Below are 19,071 nucleotides of genomic sequence, written 5' to 3' on the forward strand. Positions count from 1 at the left end.
TGAATGTACACACACAAGTTTAGCTCACCCTTCCCTCTTTCAGAGGCTGTGCAGCATAATACTATAGAGCTATCTCTCCATCTTCTGATGGAGGATGGTCTACTCTCTGTTTCTGCACAATAGATTTACCAGAAATGAATTACAGCCCTCTGTCCAGCATAGCTCAGTGAAAAGCCAGTAAATGCAAGTTTACAACAGGGGAGCTCCTCTAGGGCTAGGGAAGGAGCTGTCAGTTTGCTATGACTAAGATTTGCCTCCAGTCTGCCATGCCTTGGATAACACATACACACATTTTAATTTTTATTTATTTTTAATACTGCCTCTTTTGTATAGTGCCGACTTTATTAGCCCCCCACTAAGCTGGATACTCATTTTACCGACCTCGGAAGGATGAGTCTACGTTGAGCGGGGAGTGAACTCACAACCTTCAGGTTGTGAGCGAGAGCTTAGGACTGCATTTCTGCTGCCTTAGCATACTCTGCGCCACACGAGGCTCTATAAGTATAGATATCAAAAACAATCAAATATTTTTAATGAAATCCACTTACAAAAAGCCTTCATTTCCAAAAACATTAATACATACAAAAAAGGAGTGCAAAGGTTTACATAGCTGTTAAGTCTATGTTCATGCAGGGGATTTGGAGCGCTCTGTGTTAGGTAAACAGAGCCTCAACCATTAACTAATAATTTTAGACCTAAAAAGACTTATTTTCTACCATTTGTGGAGGCTACACTGAGAATATACATCACTCCTTACAGTTTTTTTGCCGTCAGCATCTCAGTTCATAGGAGGCAACCTCCTGAGGCTTCATGCTGCATCATCATCCCCAAGTGTCTCAGTACAGATGTCTAGGTGTAAAGCGCTGTGGTAGCATTGGGACATTTCATGATTAACTTCAATTTAATTTGGCTACTGGGAATCTATAGATGCAAACACGCTTGTGCCGTTTACAAGTAAGTGAGGCTACAATGATTCAATATAACGACAGTTATCGGTGTAGTGATACAGTAATCAGCTGTCCTTATTACCTTGGCTTCTTGTTCGTTAAAGCTGTTGCTGCTGAACATTTGGGCCATTGACTCGAAGGCAGCGGTGAGAGGCATCATGAACTGAGAGAACTGCTCCTCATCCTCTCCTATAGATGAAGCAAAATATAGCAAATGCTGGATCTGATCACTACTAGGGTTTATCAGTGCGTTTAAATATAAGGCAGTACCTAAATCCACCATGAGAAGGCGTCCCAGTGCTGTGTAGAAGGTAGTCCGGCAGCGCATGTCTGACAAGTTGGATTGGCTGTTGATTCCCAAGAAGGAAAAGTGCTCGCTCTGCAAGACAATGGACACATCCCAGTGTTACAATGTGCTGATGCAACTAGTACAAACTAGGACTGTCCACATTTGTTAAATCTCATAGTAGAGCTCTCCATTCTCCTGCTCCAGCCACTGCAGACACAACATGACGGAGGCCATTTACAGCTCTCTTAGGTAAACTCCCCCAGGAATGTAGGCATTAACAAATTAGACACCAGGGATGCCATTTATTAAATCCCCCCAGGCACCAGGGATGCCATTTATGAAATCCCCCCAGGCACCAGGGATGCCATTTATTAAATCCCCCCAGGCACCAGGGATGCCATTTATTAAATCCCCCCAGGCACCAGGGATGCCATTTATTAAATCCCCCCAGGCACCAGGGATGCCATTTATTAAATCCCCCCAGGCACCAGGGATGCTATTTATTAAATCCCCCCAGGCACCAGGGATGCTATTTATTAAATCCCCCCAGGCACCAGGGATGCTATTTATTAAATCCCCCCAGGCACCAGGGATGCTATTTATTAAATCCCCCCAGGCACCAGGGATGCTATTTATTAAATCCCCCCAGGCACCAGGGATGCTATTTATTAAATCCCCCCAGGCACCAGGGATGCTATTTATTAAATCCCCCCAGGCTCAGGGATGCTATTTATTAAATCCCCCCAGGCACCAGGGATGCTATTTATTAAATCCCCCCAGGCACCAGGGATGCTATTTATTAAATCCCCCCAGAAACCTCCCACCGTAATTTATTTATTTTAGGTTCCAAATGTTGGACAACTTTTTACACGAGCCAATGACATGATAAACGTTATTTACTTCCCACTGGGTAAATCTCGTCAGCTCTACTCACCGTGTGGTTGTTTAACATGAATTGGACGGCACTGAGCTTCACCAGCTTCCTTACACTGCTGTATGTGCGAGAGGTTAAGGACAAAAGCAGCATAGGATAAAGAAAAGACTCCTCTAGTGAGGCGAATATCTTACAGCTCCTTCAGTCTTCACAAAATCAAGACTGCATGGATAACGTTCCCCATATAGATCATAGAGATAACATTGATCAAAGGCTCACAGGCTGCTGACTCCCAATGTGTAAGCATCCTACATGAGCACACAAAGAGCCATTCCCCTTCAGATCAATGTAACCCAGGGTCTAATACCGGTGTAGCTACACTTATCCCCCACAGTCAAGGATATCCTATAGACAGGTCATTCAGCAGCTGTAAAGTCTTTGATGTGATGGGCTCACAGCGACCCCAGTACTTGAGATTGGTGATACTGTGGGAAACACAAGGCAACAGGTTACTATTCTCTTCTTACACAACATAACTTATATGGTAATTGTGATAAATCGCATTCCTATAAGCTAGAAAATAACTCACATTTTGCCAATGAAAATGCTCAGCACCATAGTCTCATCATTCAGACCCAAAACGTCTGAAAGACGACGATAAAGCTGTAAGAGAGAAGGCAGTAGTGTATTAGTGATGCACATGTCATAGCAACAGGGACAATAGTGGGCAGACACTCCTTAATGAGTCAAGAAAGACTTGTAATGTGTTGAGCCAGCCTATGTGAACCAGAGGGCACCTCTCACCCAACATTATGATTGGCAGCTCTCCATTTAGCAGGGTAGTAACGGAGATAGCTGTCAATCACATCTGGTTGGCGAGGGATGCACCCCAGCTCATGAAGCACAAAGTGGCATCGCATTCCTTCTTTTGTGAGATTGTTCTCAGCAAGAGAAACCAAGTCATCTTGTAGATAGATACCTTTTAATGGCCAACAAAAATACATGATGTTAATGCAAGCTTCCGAACCAACGCAGGGCTCTTCTCTGTTGTGGGAGGGAAAATGTTCACCAGGACAGCAGTCTTATCTGTGTTATAGAGGTCTCATGCGTGAATGGGAGGTATGCGACATCTAGAACATAGATAAGACTGCTGGCCTGGTGAACCCCACCCCCCAACAGTAATTCAGGCACCATAAAAGTTTCACTCCTTTATCAGTGTCTAGTTAAAAATGTTTGCAAACCAATCACATCCATGTCTGTTGCAGTATTTCTTTAAGTGCAAACCAATCACATCCATGTCTGTTGCAGTATTCCTGGTCTGGTGACCCCCCCCCCCCCCAACAGTAAAGGTGCATTTAAACTGCAAAGATAATTGCTCAAAAGATGGCCTTTGAGCGATCATTTTGCACAAACTACTACTTGGTATTAATGCCTATTAGTACCAAGTAGTAGCGTGTGAGCTGCCGGGAGCTGTATTCAGGGAACAGACTTTACGCTGTTCCCCAATTACTTTCGCTTTGTTCTGCCAGAGGGGCTGACAGCTGATACAATGTTATCAGCTGTAATCAGCTCTCCCCGGGCAGATGACAACGTTTGGCCTAAAAGTGAAAGATGGGCACATTTAGACACAATGATTATCACTCAAAAGACAGTTTTTGAGCGAATTCTGAGCGATAATCGGTGTGTCTAAATGGGCCTTAATTCAGTGACCATAAAACTTTCACTCCCTTATCAGTGTCTAGTGAAAATGTTTGCAGTATTCCTTTACGTGCAAACCAATCACATCCATATCTGTGCCTTGTCATAAGTATGTGTGTCATAAGTGTACATAAATATTCACGCCTCTTCGAATCTATTTAATTTAAGCCCGAAGAAGAGCCCTGCGTTGGTTCGGAAGCTCGCTGTAACATCATGTATTTTTGTTAGCCATTAAAAGGTATCATATCTACAAGATTACTTGGTTTCTCTTGCTGGTAACAATCACATTTTGCTCTACTGGCTAACACGGTACCAAACCTTTGTTTTCATTATTCCTTCTTTTCTCACATTTTGCAAGACTCTGACCACTTACCTTGGATGACTTTTGCACTTGATCCCCAATGTATATTTTCCTGAATTGTTCAAAGAAGCTCAGCATTGATAGCTCTAGCTTCTCGTTGCCAGCCTGGGCTAGACGTGAATCTGTGAGGTTCATCAGTTGCAGCACACTGTTGAGGAGAATAGATTAGTTTAGACTAAAAGTCAATGGGATCCATGTAATGCTCACTGATCAACAAGATCGGCACTCAGTTAGCCCATCCTCACATAAGCCAAATTACAAAGTATGGGCGAGAAACAGTCGCTCATACAATTGTTTGTCCCTAATACTCCATCATCACAGTTGGCAGCTCATATCCCATTAACACGGGAAGACGTGCTGCCAACAATGATTTCTGGTGCCGCATGAAAGATGTGTTTGCTCGTGTTTTGGGTGATCGGTGGCCCCTTCACATGGCCTGATGATTGGGCAAACATACTTTCTTATGAACACTCTTGGTTGGCCATTGAGCTGTGTAAAAGGCTCTTAAAGGGTTTATCCAAAAATCTAAAGTAATCCCCTATGCACAAGTTAAGGGATAACTTTATCATCAGTGGGGGTCTCACTGCTCGAATCCTCACCGATCACGAGAACGGGGCCCCCTGTCCACTTCTTGTCATCACTGCAGCCATGTTGGGGACCAGTCTCACGTGTCCAGCAGATTGCATGATGGACCTGGAAGAGGACAAATCACCTTCTTTCGGGAACGAGCCCCATGCAGAAAGGGAGTCTCCCTCCCCTTCCACTCAGTTTGCTGCCGTCATCTTCGGCCCATGGATTATAAGAGCTCTTTGGTAGAAGTCACTTCACCTTCTGGCCGCTCCTCAGCTTTGGGAAATGGCTGCTGGTTCTTCCTGTGGCGGCTTGCCTTCGCCTCTTTCAGAGTATTAATTTCAATAGGGCTGACGGAAATTGCTGAGTGCTTGTACTTGGCCATCTCCGACACCCCCATTGAAAGTGAATGGAGCAGTAATGTGCATGAGCGACCTACCCTGTGGACAGGGAATAACTTTCGATTTTGGGATAACCCCTTTAAATTAAACCTCCTGATGTTATAACCATTAGTTATATGTCAATATTAATTTCCCTTTCCCTATTCACAATTATTAAATCAAGAGTGAAAGGTGAATCTACAGTAAGTATGTTGACAGTTTCTCTTCACATCCAGCAAGCAGAGGTGTGGTCTGCAGCAGTTCGGAAAATATTAAAATGCCTTCCTATTATTGCAGATAGGGTTTGTCCTATGGTAGCTGGACAAACCCTCATGTAAGGGGAGTCATCAGCAGCAGTTCACCACAGATCTGGCTGCTAAGTCTTCTGCAATCCACTGTTATAGCTGAGGGAAGTTGCATATGACTATTGTAGTGGAAATATAGGGGTAGATGGTGACCATTCAAATGGGCAAGCATACATGGTCTAGTCAACTGCTATAATGGATTGCAAGTAGAGAGCTCAAGGTACTAGTGGAGATACCATTCAAACAAAACCTACCGACACACTAACTCTCCATCCATGGCATCCTGTTCATCAGTGCTAGCAAAAGACACCCTGCCTCCTATCACTGCGCCAATAATGTAAACCAACCAAGTGAGCCGACCTGAGAGAGAGAAAAAAAAGAGGCATCAGCTTATTGTATAAAAATAGTGATTCCAGCAGAAACAGCCAGACACCAAGAGTGAGGAGATAAGCAGAAACAGCGCGGACTATAGACTCTCTGGGGTCACCCAAAGTGGGGGACGTTCTTGCATGGCACCATTCTGGCTCATTAAGAGGTGTCTGGAGTGGGTGACTGCCCTGGCTGGCAGAGGGCGCTTTAGTTTTTTATTTCAGCCATTCTCACATGTAGATTTCCATTTAGGAATTTCAATTAGCAGCTTCACCCGCTTCTTTGACGAACATGAGCTGCTTACCTTCCTGCACAGTCAGCTCCATGCTGGGTGCAGATCCACTTTGCAGAAGCTCCTGATAGGTCTGGGCTGACTGGTCAAACAGCTGCACCAAGAGGGCACATGTCTTATCATACTCGCATCTCCCGATGGTGGAAAGCTGATCCAACTGCTGCTGCACAAGCCCTGCATCATCCAGAGGGTCTTCCAGGCCATCCCTGCAGAAAGCACGCAGTTAGAGGCTGCATTCTGGGATTACACATTCTAAGACATTTAGGGCTGGTTGCACTAGTCATGCTGTTGATCCAGGTTTAGCTAAGCTGCGATCAGTTGTTGAACTTGGTTTTAAAAAAAAAAAAATGCAGGCGCCAACACTTTTTGATCTCAGATTAGCAAAACCAAGTTCACTTTATCTGCAATCAAATGTTGAACCTAGAAGAAATGTACTTTGCACTGCGATTGGTGACTGTAGTCAGGTGATCGCCCCAGCATTCATAATTATAGTAAAAACATGGCCGCTACCAGCAGCAAACATGGGTGTAATTTCATCGTCCAGGAAAAGCCTATCAGCCCTCTTAAATTTTGGATGCTAGGCTAAACTCAACTAGTTTGATCAGCCAAAATCAAGGGCTCAAACAGCGATTTTTTTTACTTGATCTTCGATCGATTTTTATTGATCTCAGATCAAAAAACTTTGGTGCAACAAGCCCTTAGGCCTCCTGCAGACGGCCAGTTTGGATCCAGCTGCGAGAATTCTCGCAGCATGATGCGACCCGTGCCCCTGCAGTGACCACCACGGCTCACCTCCTCCCAGCGTCTTCACCGTTCTGCTACGTGCCAACTGCCGCCCAGCCGGCACATGTGCAGATCGGAGCCGGCACGTCAGCCGTGACGTTTCTGTGCGGGCCACTGTGAGGCTCACACAGAAATAGGACATGCCGCGATTTGTTTACCGCGTGAGATTGCACGTAGTCAAACTGCGGCTGTCTGCATAGCATTGCATTATCCAATGCAATCCTATGGCAGCGGGCACGGGCGGAAATTCTGCAGGAAATCCCACCGTGGAATTTCCATCCGTGTGCAGGAGGCCTTAGTCAAGTAAAGCCGCAGTCATTTTTCATCTGTACCTTCCAAGAGCCATAACTTTTGAAAAAGAACTTTGATTATTTTTTAGTTCAATGTTTTGGGAGGCGGTCTAATAATAATAAGCCCCAAAACTCTGGATTATGTAATTTTTATAATGCATTCATCATGCATGCTTTATAATCTTATTAATAGATAATACTAATTCAGAGTGTTACAGACGAGAGATGAGCGAGCATACTCGCTAAGGGCAATTGCTCGAGCGAGTATTGCCCTTAGCGAGTACCTGCCCGCTCGAGAGAAAAGGTTTGGGTGCCGGCGTGGGTGACAGGTGAGTTGTGGCAGTCAGCAGGGAAGAGCGGGGGGAGGGAGAGATAGATCTCCCCTCCGTTCCTCCCCGCTCTGCCCCGCAGCTCCCTGCCCGCCGCCGGCAGCCGAACGGGCTTTTCGCTCCAGCGGGCAGGTACTCGCTAAGGGCAATGCTCGCTCGAGCAATTGCCCTTAGCGAGTATGCTCGCTCATCACTATTACAGATGTGGGGATACAAATTATGTTAAATGTTTTTATTGTTTACATTTCTTTCCCTTTGCCATCCCACTATAGGGATTTAACACGTAATCGTTTGTACAATACTCCTGTATTGCAGTGTATTTAAGTTAGCTCCGATCCTGGCTATGTCAGCTGTCTAACACATCCAGCACCTACCAGGTATGGAGGGGACTCAACTCCTGAGCCTGCTCCGTACACCCTGTACACCAGGTATGCCCTTGGTTCTAAAGAGGTCGTAGTTTAGTATAACCACAGAGATCTCAGCTGAGAGAAGACATTCTCATTGCAGGATTATTAATAAAGTCGATGCATGCTTAAATGAACAATAACTAAAAAACTGAAAATTAAATTTAAGCATTAGATGAAGCCAACGTGGAACGGTCTAACTTTACTGACACCAAGTGTTGGACGATGTGTTCAATACAGACACGGAATAAGATCCCGCTATGCAGCGCTCTTCTTGTACCTGAGGATAATGTGCACGGACTCCAGGCGGGATGTGACGTAGGCTTTGGTCACCTCTGGCGTGTACGTCTCCAGAAGATGAGGTTCTGTTGCCTTAACATAGGGCACGGATGCGGCAAGACGCTGCCATAAGCTTAGGAGATAATGAACCGAATTGGGTGCAAATTCCCAATGCTGGAAAAAAATCCAAAGGAAAGTTCATTATTCAACAGATGGGTGCTCAACGAAAAAGAGCAGCATTGATCAAAAGCAAATATAAAAGTGTAAGCATTATATTCAGATAACACATCCGTACACAACAATCATTAAATACAGCATCAGACCCAAATCTGTGGTAGTACTCATAACTACGCTCTCTGGCACGCCACAGCATGGATTAGGCAGGTTGGATTTCACATGTAACCCATCTGTTCCTCTAGAAACACCAGAGACGTCTTGCAGCCACCTGTATACTCAGCTGAGAACGTGTGATAACGAGGGGACAAATGGTTGATAAAGGTTGACCCAAACCTCACTAGCCTATGTTTATTCGCCCTCATGCACTTGTATGATGGCTGCAGTGTAGTAAGGGGATGCGCACACGGTGGAATCTGCATTGAATTTTTCTGCGCAGGTTACACCCCAAAAACCAGGACAAAAATCCACAGCTAAGCCAAAAATATCCGTGTTTGCGCCGCAAATCTTCACACACATTTAGCATTGTGAATGGGCAAACTCTGTATGTTGAAGTTCTGATATTGATCGGCGTTAAGAAGGGATAGGTCACTTCTGAAACCTGTGTCAGAAAAATCTGTAAAGTAAAGACAGTGATGCAGATTTTAGCACAGATTCTGCCCCATAATCCGCCAACCATGTGAGCATAGCCTTATGGAGCAGCTGAAGAGGTGCATGGATCCCTAACTGCATTTCTGTATGCCTCAGATTTCATGCAATGCTGTTTCTCCTCCATGCAGAATCGGTCAGAGTGAAAATAAAAAACAATTGTGCCACATCCCATATTTCAAAGGCATACTCTCCCCTAGCCGACTGTTTCCAGGAGAAAACAACTAGAAGTGCAGCACTTGAGGCGTACTAAATGGTGCCGTGCAGGAGACTCTGTGAGCCATCATAGAATTTCCTGCAAACGGCTCTGCTCACCCTCAGTATGACTGAAGGCCCACTAGTGTAGCCAAACCAGAAGGGGTTTTCATACATTCTCCCTTGTGTAACAGGTAACTTCATCTCAAGAAAGCGACAACATAAATGTAACCACCCATGCGTAAAGATGTTTTTCACTTTAGTGTACCTGTAGACTGGTGACTGTGAAGTTTGCAATGAGTCTGATGACCTCAGGGTAGTTCTCCACCTTCACCAACTCCCCTAGCTGGTAATTACTCTTCAGTCGTGCGAGCAAGCGGCAAAATTCATGGTAGTTATTGGGGTCAGACAGGCTCTGGGGGGCAGAAACACAGTGATCTTTAGCCATATAAGTGATCAAACCAGACAAGGATCTTAGAATTTGCACTGTACACATGATACATCTAGTGAGCGGCCCTGTGGGGTCTTGTGTGCAGGTTCACAGCTAGTCCCTGTGTGGTGTGAAGATATAACAGAAGGGAAATCCTATTCCTTACTATCTTCCCAGCATTTCTTAAAGTGGATTTTGGGCAACCAAGGGATCCGCAGGAAGGTTTCCACTAATGGTGGCTGCTTTGCACTGCACATGCACTGGCGCGGTTTGGCGACACGCACAGTGCAAACAAGATGAAGATACCAGAGTGTGTGGGAGGACGGTATCTTCGGGGATCCCTTTCTCCTGGACTCACAGCTACATTTGCCACCTCCCCTCCTTGAGTGCTGCTGTCTGAATTAGTTTTGAGGGATCTAAATGAATGCGGAGGTCCAAGGAGCTGAAGAAGAGGTCGTGTGCAACTGTGGGATGGAGTAAATGTCTGCAAATATGTCATTTATCTTTTATCAGTGCAGCCTTGTTACTGATGACAAATTACCTTGGATTTATTGCTATTTTTGTGGCAAGCCGTCTGGCTTTAAATGCCGGTAGGGTCCGGGGTGGCAGTACTGCAGTGGTTTACTTCTGAGATGCCGGGCAACTCACCCAGCTGAATCATATGTGGTTTTATTAATAGGTTATACGCCTGCATGGTGCTCTTAACGTATCAGTTGGTCTACCGGCCTTTGTACGTGCAGGTATAATATTCAGCCATCACCCAAATCTGCGGTAGGTGAGCGTGGTTGTTCATCAGTATTTTGCACCTATGCAATACTCCTTCATTTAGCAATTTGGCTATCTGCATGCTGAGGGTTGTGGTTCTACTCCTGCCCTTGTATTTTGTGCTAGTATATCAGTAAATATGACCACTGGCAACGATTTTACTGTGGCCCATTGCGGCCTGCAAAAATGACATCACTGACACAACCATATTGTTTTCATGGCGTACAAACTGCAGCATAAATTCCACAATTTTTGCATGATTACGACGATACCAAAGGCAGCCTACACCCACCAATTAGGGAGGGGGCTGCCTTCCAAGCCCACTTCATGCAAATCCTGCGCACATCCGATGTACATGTACATCGGATGTCGCCAAGGGGTTTAACATATTTTGCCTTAACCCCCTTATACAAACCCTTCAAATACTTACTTGGGGATTTTCTAAAATCCTCTTCACTCCGTCCACCAGGTGAGAGAGGAACTTGGCTCTTTCAGCATTATTAAATAAGGAGCGACGGACAGAGGCGATTTGTACCAGACATGAGAGGACCTGAGGAGGTGAAGAAAAGCTACAAGTAACGACCATCTGTGATAAACAGAGAACTAAACTATCTCTTCCTCTACCAGCCATCACTCACCAGTGGGGAGAAGTTGGGAGGGATGGAATGATACAGGTCAAAGAAGAGTTGTAGTGTTGAGGAGTCCAAGAAAGCTGCGGAGACAAGAAACATTACATGAGACGGTGCCGGGACATCCCTGCGGGTAATTCTACAAGAACTTATACCTCCTCTTCTCTCTCTCACCTGAACGCCAGCTTGTGGGGATCTGTACTGTGCAGAGGTCGTCGGACGACTCGTCTGTGGAGGTGCCAATGAAGTCAAAATTCAGGCAGCTGTGGGTGAGTTTGAGAAGCTGCATAAGAAGATCTTGTTGAGACCCATCGGAGAGAAGCAATGACTTTCCAGACGCCTTGAAATAAAAAGATTCAGGTTACACCTCGAGATTTCCCTCGATGACCTACTAACAAGTACTGCCACTCGCTCTGGGTGACTTGTTTAAATGGCTGCCATGCAATGCTACCTTTTGCTTGCAGCACTTGCTATATGGGACGAGCAGGCCATGTATTAATATCACTGAAGGTACACATTTATAACATTGTGTTACTTGGGTTCTCCATACATACCTGTTTCAAGAGGTTACAAGATAGTGTGAAGATATCGAACAGAGAAGAGTCTCGGAAAGATGAAGCAATCTTGCGGTGCTTGGTCAGAGGGTGCGTGGCGTCTGCCTGCAGAAATACAAGAGGCCCACAAATCTCACTGCTCCACTTTGTTATAAGGTTTAGCTGAACCAAGGTTGTTCTACATTGTCCCCCTTAACCATACATTATCCTATCAGTAGAACGGATCATGTCTTATTAACAAGTCACCTGTCCTAAACCATGCTACGTAGGATGCAGACCCTTGATGGTGTCAGCCATAGTTTGTGATAGTGAACTGCACACTATTGAACATACGGGTTATACCGCTGCACTCAAGCCATCCATCACACAGCGCAATACATCAACCCATCTACAGTGGTGCAAGGAGCGTTGTCATTGGACAGTGAAGTAATGGAAGAACGTTCCATGGAGTGATGAATCGCACGACTCCATCTTCACATCAGATGGAGGTACCTTGATGTGGAGGAATCTGGGAAACATCTTCTGCTCGAGTCTGTTGTGAAGGTTCCGTTATGGTCTGGGGATGTATTACATGGCATGATCTCGGTCCGTTGGTTGTAGTGACAAGAGCCACGAACATGTAGGTGTACTGTGACATTCTAGACAATAATGTGCTGCTGACCATGTGATAATACTCTGGGAATGGTTGGCCAAACATCCAGTAAGACAGCGTGCCTTGTCACAGATCCAACGCTGTTTTGCGTTGGTTTGAGGATATGGATTTTCCACGATTGGACCGGCCTGCAGAGTCCCGACCCGAACCCTACTGGACATCTTTAGGACGAACTTAAAGGTTGGGTCAGGAAATATGAAGTCACACCCATCATCTTTGAGGAAATTTATCATATTTTTGCAGGATGAAGAGAAGGAAATACACGCTGAAGTGTATCAGACATTTGCAGGATGAATAGAGGGAAATACCATCTGAAGTGTATCAGACAGTAGTAGAAAGTATGTTACAGAGTGTATCCGGTGTCATTAGGGCCAAAGGAGGCCCACTAGTTAATAACAAACGAAAATAAACACTACTTTTGATTCTTGCTCAGGTGTCCACTTACTTTTGGTAGGATAGTGTACTGTACATACTTGAGCACGTCTGTATGTACATCTACGTATGGGCTTTTTATATCGCATTACCACCAGTTTAAGGTCCTTGCCTTTGTGTCTTACAAATAAGGGAAAGATCTTGATAGATCTCAGTCCAAGCAAAAATGAAAAGCAGCACTCACCACAAGTGTTTTTAAAAACGCAACGATATCCTTTACTTCATATTCGAGGGCACGGGCCGGACGGAGGGCACGGTGCAATAGGATGACACAGTGCAATAGGATGAAAACAGTTTCACATTTACCAATGCATTCTCAAACCCAGGAGCCTGCGAAAGCATTGATAGATGTGAAACGGCTGTCGTCCTATTGCACCGTGTCTTCCCTCCGGTCTGTGTTCTTGAATATGGAATAAAAGATATCGCTGCGTTTGTAAAAAGACTTTTGGCGAGTGCCGCTTTTCATTATCTTTGCTTAGGCTGTGCCTGTACCTCTGCTTGCTGAGCACCTCCTGAGCCGCTGATCCTAGAAGAAGGTCTGAAGAGCTGAGCCAACTGCACTTCGCATGGTTAATCTTGATAGATATGTGTTGGAAAAAATGCTTTTCCGTTCTTTTATCAGAGTTGAAACCCCCACTGATGAGATATTTATGGCCTGTGCAAGAAATTACACTCTGGGATAATCCTTTCACTACCAGTGTCTTAAAGGGGTTGTATCATTAAGACAACCCCAATCAATGGGCCCTACTAGGGTATGTGGGTGTCATACATGGACCCTCTCTGTGAGCCAGTAAGACAGCTGTACAGCAGCTCCTGTTCTGGAGAATTAGAGCTGTCCTTATATTACACGGATGACAATTCATCTGAATGGCCGTCATGTTATACTACATCTTCCCTGCAGCAGAAATGCCTGGCTGCCCGCGACTTCCCCTGGTGAAATCAGCTCTTTGGCAGCGATGCTGGGAGCAGGATGCCTTATGGCGATGCTTCTTTACGGTTCCTGCTATCTACCAGCAGCAGGTTATATGCCCCGGCGGAGGAGACAGAAGCAGATTACAATCTCTTCTGAAGTCTACATCGCTCTCAGTGAGTGGAGGCAGTGGTAAGGCCACCCTTTTCACCCAAGACTATACATAATATACATCAAAGTGACTGAAATAAAACAGTACACCAATTCTAATACTTTATTTTAGTGTCAATATGCAAATTAAAAAATAAAGAACTACAAAAATTGGGGGAAAAAAAGGGTTTAAATTTTCCTTACACTTTTTTCCTAAGAAAAAACATTTTATCCAAAAAAGGTAACAATAAACAGCCCCGTGTATCATTTTGATAGCCAAAATAAAGAAAGTTTAGACTGGGTTCACACGGGATGGAGTTTCAGCAGAATTCTCGCAGAATGGCCTTACCGAAAAACAACGAGAATTCCGCAAGAAAAGTGCAGTTTCAAAACCCGCAGCTTATAGCGGCGAGTTTTGGAGCGGTTTCGCCGCCAGCATTCCGCTACGGCTTTCTCTCCCCATAGAAAGGAAAGAGGCCGCTGCGGGAACAAGAAAAGAACCGACGTGCCGTGGAATTGAATTCCGCATCGCATGTCAGTTTTCGTGCGGCTTAGCCGCAATGGATTGGCCGCAGCGTGTGGACGGGATTTCTGCAAAATCTCGTCCACTTTGCTGGCTAATCCCAGGATTAGGAGCCGTTGGCAGAATTGCAGTATGGACTCTCCACACAGAAATTCCGCAACAATTCCGCCCTGCGTAAACCCAGCCTTAGGCCTTTAAATGAAGTGTGCAAAAAAACCCCCCCAAAAAACCCCACTAATATTACTTAAAAAGTGCCTGGTTGTTAAAGGGGTTATCCAGAGACACTTTTTTCCCCGTACCAGCTCAGTCTGCTCTAGCTACATAACAGAATATATAACTCACCTTCCCCGCTCCCCCATAGCTTCAGTTTTACCACAACTAACTTCCTGCAGATCTTCACTTTTGGGAGTAGGACGGTGACGATATGACACCAGGTCATGTGACCGCTGCAGCTAGTCACTGGCTGAAAGCATCCAGAGAAAGGCTGCTGTGGTCACATGACCCTGTTGTCAGTGACATCATCGCTAACTCCCTGCACCTGAAAGTGAAGATCATCGGGGGCTGAATGGTGGTGGGACAAACGTTGCAGGGAAGGCGACAATTTCTTCTGTTATGATAGCAGGCTGTGCTGGTTTGGGAACAGAAGTCTGACCCCAAATAGCCCCCTTTAAGGGTTAAATTAGTAAATGATGATGGTCACATGTGGTGCAAGTCTTAATTTGAGAGGATCTTCTTAAATTAAGAGGTTAAAGAGGTAGTTCCACTAAAGGGAATAAACTTGCTGATCAGTGGATGTCAGACCCCTGAGATCTGGCTTGGAGGAGCAGTAGCACACGCATTCATTTCAATGGGACTGCTATATATAGTCAAGTACAAACGCTTGGCTAGATCCAGCAGTCCCATGAAAACGAATAGAAGAGCAGTGCAAATGTGCAACCGCCATTTACGGTCATTCAGGACAATCTGAGCCCAGGAGTCGGACAATCACTGATTGACAAGTATTCACCTGTCTTGTCGATCGTGGAAAACTTGTATTTGTGGGTCAACCCCTTTGAGTTTACTGTATATCAGAGTGTTTGTATGAACGAGCCGACCGCTAAGATGCCAGAATAAACTGTCAGATCAAGAACTTGGTGGAAAACAGAATGCGTCTGCGACAGGCGATAAAAGAGGCAGCGGTCAGTCGTCAGCAATCACGTCAAATTTGAAAATGTGTACGGGCATCTTAAAGAGGCTGTCCGGGACTTTAGTATATTGATTACCTATCCTCAGGATAGCTCATCGACAGATCTGACGCTCGGGTTCTCCCGCTGATTGCCATGCCTGCTATCAGCGTGTACAGTGCTGGAAGCAGCTAACGCTGTGAACACGTCTGCGGCCACATTTGGGACTACAGGCACAGTCCCCACTGAATAGAACGGGAGCTGTGCCTGCTGTAACAACTTGGGTGGTTGCAATATGGAGAGCGCTGTCTGCACTGATGGCTGGCCCAGCGATCAGCTGACTGATGGGGATCCTGAGCACCGGACCCCACAGATGAACTATTCATGACTTACCGTGAGGATAGATCATCGTTACTAAAAGATAACTGGTGTGTCATAGGCAGTGCATGTCAGAAGTCCTTACATGTACATGCAGCCCCAGGGGTTTATCCAACACATGAGCGATTTCAAGTGATAACCTCTCTGGAAGACGTCCAGGAGGAGTCGCTTACCTGGTTGATTTCATTGGTCAACTGTGATAAAATACTGACTCCAATGACGCAATAGTCCACGCTGTCCTGTGGAGGAACACAAGTGTCAGTGCATGCTTATAAACAAGGGATCAAAAGCAGAAAGCCAAGTGCATTAGTCCATGTCTGAACTTTCTGTCATGTTTCTAAAAACCGGAATAGCTTACTGGAAACTGGACCGACCCATTATAGGTCAATGTGGAATAAACTGACCATAAACTGATCTGCCCCACTTCTGTTCTTCCTGACACCAGAATGTCAGAAAGAACACAACTGGACTGACCCATTACAGGTCAATGTGGAATAAACTGACCATAAACTGATCTGCCCCACATCTGTTCTTTCTGACACCAGAATGTTAGAAAGAACACAAGTGAACCGATTCCCTTCGTCAGGCAAAAACGAGTTACAAATATTCTGAATTACGGGACGCTCACAGAAAATATATGACTACCACCTTCAAAATGACGGCAGAAAATTCACATTCCCGTTTGGCTTTGCTCAGGCTTCTGCTTCATTATATTGTAGTTCTACGCCGGAACCAGTCGCCAGTTCTGGATTGTCGGATTGAAGGAATGTCCCTGCATGTGGCGAGTCTTCCAGCTTGAGGACAAATGTTACATACTGATCACACCAAAGAGAGATCGGGGAATGTATCACCTGGACTTCTTATCTACTAAAACTACATAGTGATATTTTTGACTAATGTGTTTTTATTTTCTGTTCTGTTTCCTGCACATGCCTACGGGGGCGGCCATCTTGGCTGAGGGACAGTTAGCATTTAGAGAGATGCTTTACAGCACCCTCATAGGCCATAGACACGAAGGAGAGGAGAGGATTCGTTGACTTCTTTGGGAGACGGTTCCAGGCATGCTGTGGTCTGTGTGGGGATGAGGTGAGCTGTGACCATCACGTTTTGTGAATGGTGGATCCTGTGCCATCTATATACAGGGTGGCCCCATATAATGGTTACCTATGCCCGTTTCTAAAATTTGAAATGACTTATGGTGGGAATACGTAGTAATATGTGGTCTCTGAAGATGGCAGTAGCTGGATGACTGAGAAAGCCTCTGGTGCCCATATAAATCCAGTAATAAAGCTTTTATATAGATATTGTTCATGTTGAGATGTATATACATTTTCTTGGCCCCCTGCGTATGCGTTACCTTTATCTCATCTGATTTTAAAAAGAATTTTTTAGTTCCTGAACATTAGCACACAAGTTGCAATTGTATACAGCTTTTTACCTTTTAGCAACCCTCGCTTTTCTGAAAATTGTCAGGACTTGAGAAAAGGGGCGGGACCTTTGCAGCCCATCGGGTTTACTACGATTTGTGCCAGAGATGCCACATACTGGAACATGGGATAGTCTTGACTTGCACAACATTTATTAACAGATGGGTGCCTCTTAATGCATTGGGTGTACTCTTAGAGGGTCTGGAACTGGAGTGCTCTTAGAGGGTCCTCAGGATAGGTCATCAATGGTTGATTGGTGAGGGCCTCCTGTTAGAATCCCCACTGATCAGTGGATCACTGTCAGTGTGGACAGTGCTGGAAGCAGATAACATTGTAGCGACCTGGCTGGGTACTACAGGCACAGATCCCAATTAATTTAAAGGGCACTGTGCCTGCAGTACCAAACCAAGCAAGTTCAGAGAAGTGCTACCAAGATGGTGAGCGGAGTGCAAATCATGTCCTATGAGGAACGCTTAAACGATCTGGGAATGTTTAGCTTGCAAAAAAGAAGGCTGAGAGGAGACTTAATAGCAGTCTACAAATATCTGAAGGGCTGTCACAGTGCAGAGGGATCAGCCCTATTCTCATCTGTACAAGGAAAAGCAATGGGATGAAACTTCAGGGAGGAGACACAGATTAGATATTAGACAGTGAGGGTGATCAATGAGTGGAACAGGTTACCACAGGAGGTGGTGAGTTCTCCTTCAATGGAAGTCTTCAGAGGCTGGACAGACATCTGTCTGGGATGATTTAGCGATCCTTCATTGAGTAGTGGATTGCACCTGATGACCCTGGAGGTCCCTTCCAACTCTACCATTCTATGGTTCTAAATCAGGCTGCTGCAATACAGACAACACTATCTGCCTCCGGTGATGTCCACTCTGACAGTTGGCTCAGCGATCAAGTGATTGGCAGGGATCCTGAGTGGCAGACCCTGGCCGTTTAACTATTGATACCTATCCTGATACGTTCTCCTGGACAACGGCTTCTACTCAGATTGGCATATAAAACACTGGTCTGAGTAGATGCCCAGCACGGTTCTCAGTGCCGGTTTCCTCTTCAGGTTACACTGTGAGGTCCACTGCTTATACAGATTGCAAAGAATCAACAAAAACAGTACAACTCATATGATCATAATCCAAAGCATGTGATAAACCCAAACAGACCTTCCTACAAGCTGTGTGCACATTACATAGACACACGGCACACTTCCCACAAACAGATTAACCCCTTAGAGACCGCACAACGCCTTTTCACTGACCTCACTAATGGGCTTTAAACCTGCACATACATATTTTATTTGTTTACTACTGACAGCCAGCAGAGGAGAAACCTCAGATCCGGGCAGATTAACCCTGTACATGCCACAATCAATAGCAACTGTAGGGGCTCCTTCTGTTACCCATCGGCAACCCACAATGCGATCACAAGGTACCAATGGGTCCCATGACAGCTGAAAGACTGACAATGGCCTCCAGGTCTACTATGTAACACAGCCTATTAAGCCCAGCCTTCCACAGAGTCTAATAGGCTGCTATCATAGGCTTACTAGAATGCACTGTATAAGTAATGCAGTGTACTTATACACTTGAAAATAGTGTCCAAAAGGTTCACCAACGTTTAAGTTAAAGAAAAAAAATCCAGTTTTAATATTTTTCCCCACAAAAAAACAAAACTGTTTTAAATGGATAAAATACAATAAAAAAAAACAAAAACCACATAACAGATATTCCTGCATTTGGAACGACCCAGACAATGAGAAGGTTTAGTTATTGATCTCGTATGGTGAACAGTGTAAAAAAAAGTTTTAAAACTTGGATTGCATTTTTATTATTTTTTTGATCATCTCCCAAAAATGCAATAAAAAAAAC

At 45.0% G+C, this 19,071-nt stretch overlaps 1 protein-coding gene across 1 annotated transcript in view; it reads right to left on the reverse strand.

The window, feature by feature from the left end:
• XPO7 (exportin 7) overlaps window positions 1-19,071 on the reverse strand; it is a 46,004-nt gene that overhangs the window by 7,586 nt on the left and 19,347 nt on the right. The window contains exons 5-19 of the mRNA XM_066593483.1: window positions 15,947-16,012; window positions 11,566-11,670; window positions 11,186-11,351; window positions 11,021-11,094; window positions 10,813-10,932; window positions 9,456-9,602; window positions 8,172-8,344; window positions 6,098-6,291; window positions 5,679-5,784; window positions 4,182-4,317; window positions 2,700-2,773; window positions 2,512-2,595; window positions 2,171-2,231; window positions 1,218-1,326; window positions 1,030-1,136 (exon numbers count right to left, since the gene is read on the reverse strand). Of these exons, the coding sequence (XP_066449580.1) occupies window positions 1,030-1,136; window positions 1,218-1,326; window positions 2,171-2,231; window positions 2,512-2,595; window positions 2,700-2,773; window positions 4,182-4,317; window positions 5,679-5,784; window positions 6,098-6,291; window positions 8,172-8,344; window positions 9,456-9,602; window positions 10,813-10,932; window positions 11,021-11,094; window positions 11,186-11,351; window positions 11,566-11,670; window positions 15,947-16,012 (1,722 nt within the window). The remainder of the gene's footprint in view (window positions 1-1,029; window positions 1,137-1,217; window positions 1,327-2,170; window positions 2,232-2,511; window positions 2,596-2,699; window positions 2,774-4,181; window positions 4,318-5,678; window positions 5,785-6,097; window positions 6,292-8,171; window positions 8,345-9,455; window positions 9,603-10,812; window positions 10,933-11,020; window positions 11,095-11,185; window positions 11,352-11,565; window positions 11,671-15,946; window positions 16,013-19,071) is intronic.

Source organism: Eleutherodactylus coqui, chromosome 2 (genome assembly GCF_035609145.1).
Source record: "Eleutherodactylus coqui strain aEleCoq1 chromosome 2, aEleCoq1.hap1, whole genome shotgun sequence".
Taxonomy (NCBI): Eukaryota; Metazoa; Chordata; class Amphibia; order Anura; family Eleutherodactylidae; genus Eleutherodactylus; species Eleutherodactylus coqui.